A 7,778-nucleotide genomic window follows, 5' to 3' on the forward strand; every position below is an offset into this window, starting at 1 on the left:
AACTTGAGTGCAACTGTCTCACCAACAAGAACCATTCAGTTGCATTTTAAACAGCAGGCGTGATTCATGTCCATAACATTGTACAAACTCATCTGGTTTTGCTTTATTCTGTCATAGACAACATAACACGCACGTCCAAACATTCACAAAACAGTAAAACCAAAGACAGAACATATAAAAAAATATATAAATAGCATTTAAGAAGAACAAACTGTTATGCATAAAATTGAATCAGGACAAAGGATAACAAATTGACAACAAAAACAAGTGAATATAACTCATGTCCACAGTGGTTCTAGAGCTTCTAGTCACGGTACTAAAACATTTCAACACCAAGCTGCCTCTTCAATGTTGGCTGTATGTATTAAAGTCATAAAAGGGCTTCTTACTGCTTTCCTGCTTGTGTTTCTAATATTTTGTCCATAGTCCAGTACAATGCCACTCAAAATGACCACAGAGTTTGATCAATACCTTTGGCACAGTCTCAACAGCAAGTGGATATGATAAATCTCACGTGCCTATGATTTATTAGTTTACAAGTGTTCCCATTTTTCTGTATTTCAGTGAACATTTTAGGCACCAAAAGTTTGCTTTGCTTGACATGTGTGTAGCAGAGGAGTTGGTCTGAAAATTTCCTCCTTTTATTGTTTGACTACATTGTAAACAGAGCCTTTATGATTTAAATTAAAACATGCTGATGCTCAGTCACTTGGGGCCTTTCCTGAGGAGCTGGCACAGGTTTATATTTATTTTCCTATGGAAAGAAAATAATAAATCAAGGTTGAGCAGGTTAAAGTTGAGGCTCCATCTTTGCCTCATTTGAGCCAGAAAAACTTTGTCCTTTTTGCTCTTCACTTGAGTGTTCATTGTTGTTGAATCAGTGTTAAAATGATGAAGGCCAACTGTCTGTTTTATTGCCCATCAAGATCCCTCCCTCATATAGAGCATCATAGCCCATCTGTGGATTTTCCTCAAGGCTGTTTTTTTTTTTTTTTTTTTTTTTTTGTGTCACAGATTTTTTGCCGTGCTAATTTTCTCTCCTGCTGATGACTCATGTAATCTCAGATGATGTCTTACGCCAGCCACTGACATTTCCATCTCCCTCTCCGTCCCCTCTGTCTTCCTTTGTCCTTATGTTTTCTTCCAGATAAGTTTTGGTATTGTCGTCTGTCTCCGAACCATAAAGTCCTGCACTATGGAGACCTGGAGGAGAGCCCTCAGGGCGAGGTGCCCCACGACTCTTTACAGGACAAATGTGAGTTTTGAGTGAAATCATGGAGATTTTTCATTGGGTTTTTTACCCACTAATGTGACACAGTATTTGTTTTAGTAGCACACAATATTTATTCAAATATGTATTTTCTAAAAGCCTACAGCCTCTCCCCTTAATGAGGGCTCACATAACCCCAAACACGGTCTAGACAGTGACACGCAACTGTCATTGACACTGACTGTTGGCTTTAAGAGTCAGTGTTAACATCAGTTATACTTGCACAGCAACAAATCTGGGAGGATTTCAACTTTTAATCTCTTGAATAAACCAGCCGTCTATCTAGGATGACACAGTTGTCAAAGGGATGTTGTTGTTGTTGTTGTTGTTGTTGTGAACTCACTCCTGTCCTCTCTGCAGTGCCTGTGGCTGATATCAAAGCTGTTATCACCGGCAAAGACTGTCCTCACATGAAGGAGAAGGGAGCCCTGAAGCAAAATAAGGTGTGTTTGTGTATGTGTGTGTTTGTGTGTGTGTGTGCACACGCGTGTGTACACGTGCACATGTGTGGGTGGGTGGGTGTGTATCTATCTAGGCGAGAGAGCTTGTTTCTGTGTGCGTGAGAGTTGCATAATATGATGTCAGTTACATAATTTTGCTTTGGGAAATAAAACAATAACTTGCATCTCGGCGCTCGCCACAAGAGAGACGAATCTATTGGTAGCATCGTGTAGAAATAAATCGCGGAATAGTCCTTTAGTTGCAGACACAAATCACACAAGAGCCACCAAGAACTTGCTGACATGTTTTCTTTGCTGTTTAAATTTAAAAGTAATACATGGCTGTGCACTTTTGTGGTGCCTTAACCAGGATGAAAGAGCCATTTCGTCTGAATCTGTGTACACATCGGTCCTTCCTCTCCCGTACTTTGCCTCTGCAAACCTTCGCGTCCCCCCCACCCACGGGACTCTGATATATTGGATCTTGGATAAATAGCCTTGAAGACAAAGGAGCACGCCTCCTCCCCGCTTTGTCTCCTTTATTACCCTGTCGATAAGCGCAGGTCTAAGAGAGTGACCTAAGGGGGGTCTGTGGGCTGTCTAGCGGGCCTGTCCCAGCCTTGTGAATGAGAACACAAGCACATTTCATTACTCACTGTTACAAGGCCAGCCAAAGTCACCTCTACGGGGTTTAGAGCAGAACCAGCCTGTGGACCGTTTGTGACACACTGAGACAGGTGAGAGGGCGACAAGGCAAGCAATGTTTTCAGACTGTTTCCAAAAAATCACAAAGATGTATTAAGTTCTCAGATAGTTCTGTTTATTTCCCATCATCATAATTTTCCAGATATAATATATCTCCCATCTACTCAAGACATTTTTGTCTTGTTTGACACATTCATCACCTCAAGACATGCACGTTATTTAGAAAACAGCTGCACCGACCTGGAAGCTCATCTGAGCTGCACTTTGCATTTCATTAGTGAGGTGCATCTCTCTGCTTTATGCATACACAAAGAGGATCATGCAGATGACTGGAGGATATATGATAAAAGTGGTTGGTCTTCATGCAATTTGCACTTGGTGTGGAAAACCCACTGCATCTAAAGAACCGGTCCAGATTTGTGCAGTTATAATTAGAATAAGACAGTTGTAAGGAAAATTTAATTAACCGGTATTTTATTGAAATCTCAATGATAGATGAAGCGCCACGCTAAGCAGCACTTAATTAGTTCATAAACAAAACAAAAAAATTGAAAGAGTAGAAACAAATGAACGTAATATTTGTTTTATAACACCAAATAAAGAGCATAGTTGTGTCTTAGTGGTCATTAACCTGAACTGCTAACAAAGCTGCTAATGCAATGTGGTGAATGAAAGCTTTCTACATCCTTGTTTTCTATGCAACCTTTTCTTTTGTGTCTTTTTAAGGTTTTTCATCTCTGTAACTTCATTAGGGGTATTAAATAACTCTCACAGCATTATATTTATAAGGCTTTCAATACATAAAGTGTATATTGAGTAATAGAAGCCCAAACAATCTTTTTCTTGACTTGAATTACCGCTGTACCAAGTGTTTCAGAATCTCATAACTACTCTAAATATTTCCATTTCAGCATCACTACACCTTTTCTTTTTCAAGCCTCCTGGTCTGAGACAAATCCGACTACTGAACTGCGTCTTTTAAGCTCTGTCTCACAAAACGCACCCCAGGCTGCAGTCCCACGTTCTGATTGTGTAATTATACCTGCTGCCATAGTAAATCAGACATTAATTTCACGCAGATCGCAAGCATGCATATAATGACTTGCTTTCATGTATACAAATCGGGTTCTCTGTGTCCCTGTTCTGTCCTCGCACTGCATTCAATTCATCGCCCACAGCAGACCACAGTGGATTTTTTTAAAGGAACATTCTTGAAATGTCATTTTCTCAGCCCATTTTACAATATCTAGTGTCTGAAGGCAACTCAGGTATTTCGCTTTCTGCGTTCTCTCTCACTGGTGCCTGATGTGTTGATGTAACAGATGGTGACGAGACGTGAGGACGAGAGGTAGATTGCATTGGTGTGGCAGTATTGTGGTGTAAATCTCACCTGTTAATCCGTCTTTTTTTCCTTGCACCCCTTTTTTTTTTTCTTTTACCTCTTACCACCCCACCTTCTCCACTCTGCATCTGCTGCTCCGTCTCTGCACCATTTTCTCTTTCTTACCTCTCCCCCTCTGTCCTTCACTCTGTCCTCTCTCCAGGAGGTGTTAGAGCTGGCCTTCTCTGTCCTCTACGAGTCCGACGAGTATTTAAACTTTATTGCTCCTGACAAGCATGAGGTAAGCCAACAGTAGCCCGCCCTGCGGTTGTTGACAGTGTCAAACAAATAAACACCTGAAGGCACAAAGAGAAAGTTGTTCCATTAGTGTATGAATATAGTGTGTGTATGTAAGTGTAAAAGATATTCTTTTTAGATGTGCACGTATTACCAAAGCATAAACTTTAATATATACATATAAAATAGGAATAAAATATGATTAGATAAAGCTGACTGCACAGGAAAGTAAACTAGATAGCCAGAGATGTAGACTTGAAACTTGACTTGGACTTGACAGCTAAGAGAAATGATTCCCCAAAGACTTGATGTCCCCTAAGTAAACACGTAAAGGAACATTCAGTCCTTGTTAAATCAACAATGCACACAAAGAGGATGGCTGTGTTGCACACTTGCATTAATATGATTAGATATTACTAGTCAGCTGCTAGCCACACAGCTGATGAAAGAGTCAGTGTCTACGAAGCACAAATGGAGTAGCTGATGCTAATTAGCTAAGGCAACCTTGACTGCAGTGCTTTAGTGCTTGAACTGAACTAAACTCCTTTAAAAATTTTTTTTAAAAAAACAGCATCCATGTATAGCTACACACCCTGAATATGTAACTATTAATCCTTTTGCTGTGTAAGCACTTAGTCTCAGCTATGTAAAAAATGCTGGTTTAAAAGGAAAAGCTTAAAAGGCTGTGTGATTTTTAGCATTCAGGCACCAAAAAGACCTGCAATCAGGAGTGTGCGGTATGCATAAAATCCTCCATCAAAGTATATTTCATTTTATATACATACATATATATTCATATATATTCTGGAAAATAAGTGAGAAACTGTTTGTTGATAAAATATGTGGCATATGCAGCAAATTAATACTCAACGAATGAAGGTACTTCCTCACAATGATGCAAAAATACAATAAAATCAATAAAAATTCAATATTCCCATAAAACAGTCCTGCTCATTGATTTGCAACGTTGTCCGCAATGGCCTAATACACTCAGTGATATTAAAGGAATAAGTAGCACCATGCTAGTAACAGTATATAAAAATCTTGGACAGATGTATATTGTCTGATGGTATATATCGCCATTTTGCTTAACACTACTTGGAATTGACTGAGACCTTGACTTGGACTATGCCCAAAAGACCAAGTTCTGCTTATTACCATGATAGCATATAACTAGATTCTGGCGTAATGTTATACTCTGCACACAGAGGAGATTTAACGCAGAAGTTAGTATTTAGGACAAGCAAGGAGGAAGTGTCCCTGCTGTGTCTCTCCTGAGTCACAGTGTACATACACACACACACACACACACACACACACACACTTCATGTCTCTATACCAGGTGCAATCTGTGTGCTGTCAGCAGCTTCCTTTCTCTAAGATCTGAGTCAGAAAACAAAGTTTAATTAGGAATTTATAAGTTTTGTGTTTTAGACTTCCTTTGTGCCAGTAATAGTTTGTTTTAATTTTGGATCTACCTCTGTCAATTCCTCTGCAGTACTGCGTGTGGACAGATGGTCTAAATGCCCTTCTGGGCAAGGAGATGACCAGCGAGTACACCAAATCTGACATGGACACCCTGCTCTCCATGGAGATGAAGCTCCGCCTCTTGGATTTAGAGAACATCCAGATTCCCGAGGCCCCGCCCCCGATTCCCAAAGAACCTAGCAACTATGACTTTGTTTATGACTGTAACTAGGCGAACGACCCACGAGCTCCAAACCCAAACCTACCCCAGCACCTACTGTACTCACTGGACCAATCCCCTTTCTTATAAACAACAACAAAAATGAATAAAACCATTATAATATAAAAATGAACTGTGATTAAAAGAAAAAGGATTTATCAAACCTTTTTCCTCTTGCTTCTTGCTAGACCTTTATAAGAGAGAAAATGGCGCTTATTAATAGGCTTGCTGCACTTGAGGGACTCGGGGTCAACGCAGCTCTTCGCACAGTACTTGCAGAGTCATCAGGTTGCCATGGAGAAGAGATACCAGGAAGTATTTGTTGGCCTGCTGTTGGTCACTCTGTGTCTTCGTCGTTGCTCTCCTCCTGTGTCTGAAAACTCACTCACTTCTTCTTCTTCTTGGCTGAAGCGCCAGCTGTCATTTTGCTTGAAGATTGTTGTAGAGAATTGCTTCGAAATTCTATTTGATTTCAGCTTCCTTGTTGTCCTTTTTATGTTTATTTTATTATTTTTCCTCAGGGCTATTGTGTGGGGAGGGATGAGTACAGGGGTCAGGATGGTGGTTCTGTAGTTACGGGGGGTGGGAGGGTGGGGGGGGGGGATTTTATGTTTTGTTGTCAACTTCCCCGAGGTATTTCCTGTCACATTCTCACTTACAGTATTTGTGGCAGCTAAATGTTTCCCAAGAGACTGAATGGAAGGTTGAAGTACAGCTCCTGAAGATAGTCTCTTATATCCGCTCTGTCCTGCTTCACACATACTGAAGACTGTTAGAATAAGTCAATCCTCGAAATCCAGGCCCTGTACAAAAGTTACGAGCCTCTCTTTTGAATATTCTAATATTAATGTTATTATCCCACCGCTGCTTATTGCATATTGTATACACCTACACAGTGGCTTTGCCAAAAACAACCGTAAAAGCACCGTCATTGTGAAACACATATACACACACTCATCTCTCCCTCATTTGAGTCTCTATCATTGTAATGACTGCTGTACACAACATTCCTAAGCAATATTTGAGCTTTTTTTTGTTTTGTTTATCATTTGTAAGATGGTCATAATTTAGTGATTTTTAAAATTGTGAAATTGCCAAGTAGTTGGTATTACAAAGAGGATGTTAGTGTTTTTGGTCAAGGGAAGTTGTCTGTTTTTGTGTTCAGGACTATATGGCCACAAAATTGAAAGTTTATGTATTTTTTTAATTTAAAAACAGATCATGGTTGTTATTTCTAGTATGATTTATATATTTTCCCCTTCCTATTTAATACCTTCAGATGTTTTTCTTTAGGATTTTTTCAAAGCCCCTCAAAACTGCTGTTTACATTAAAGATTTAAGAACTGTAACCACTTTGTGCAGTTCCTCTCTTCTGTCATAAACCACATACACTCTAATGATCTTTCCGCTGTTTTGAACATAAAAATGAAAGGTTAGACAGCTCTACATGGTTTGGTTTCCACCATTGAGTTACATTATAGCGTGTTGGGCCATTATGTACTGATTCATCACTCTAATAGACTTGTGTGGACAGACTGCCTTAGCTGAGTAACAGATGGACAAAGATTAGGACTCAGAGAAGCATCTCATCAGAGAAGCAATTTCATTTTCACAAAAAAGCATTTGAAACATAATTAACTCAAAAACACTAAATTAAAGCCCTTTACTGTCATCTGACCAGTTGACATGTTAGCACACAGTATTCACAGTAAGCCATATATACAATTATATGTTGATATACGCCTATTTACATTTGAAGTGAGATAATAAAGAAGTGTTGTGCCAGTCTACACCTGAATTATCCTTGTGTAGCTGTTTGGACTGTTCAAAATGCACACGCACAGGTCACATATGTAACCCTAAACCAAAAATGGAGCATAGCGTTTGTTCAGACAGAGCACTGAAGAGCACTTGTTTCAGCTGATTGGTCTCAGCCATTTTCAACACGCTTCACAATCACTTTCTCATCTACAGCTGCGTGGCTGGTAACATCCAATCACATTCATGCAAGTGTACACTGCGGACATTTTAACCTGACACAGTTCACTCTGCCAAATG

The 7,778-nt window shown here is 39.7% G+C and overlaps 1 protein-coding gene across 4 annotated transcripts in view; it reads left to right on the plus strand.

Annotated features, from left to right (window-relative positions):
* The window catches only part of elmo1 (engulfment and cell motility 1 (ced-12 homolog, C. elegans)), a 108,839-nt gene extending 101,770 nt beyond the window's left edge, over positions 1–7,069 (plus strand). For all 4 annotated transcript variants that reach the window (XM_044335454.1, XM_044335456.1, XM_044335455.1 and 1 more), the window contains 4 exons: positions 1,148–1,255; positions 1,631–1,713; positions 3,960–4,037; positions 5,532–7,069. In XM_044335454.1, coding sequence (XP_044191389.1) covers positions 1,148–1,255; positions 1,631–1,713; positions 3,960–4,037; positions 5,532–5,732 — 470 coding nt within the window. In that variant the 3' untranslated portion in view covers positions 5,733–7,069. The remainder of the gene's footprint in view (positions 1–1,147; positions 1,256–1,630; positions 1,714–3,959; positions 4,038–5,531) is intronic.
* The last annotated feature ends 709 nt before the right edge of the window (positions 7,070–7,778 follow it).

The sequence above is a fragment of the Thunnus albacares genome, chromosome 19, assembly GCF_914725855.1.
Source record: "Thunnus albacares chromosome 19, fThuAlb1.1, whole genome shotgun sequence".
NCBI classification, from domain to species: Eukaryota; Metazoa; Chordata; class Actinopteri; order Scombriformes; family Scombridae; genus Thunnus; species Thunnus albacares.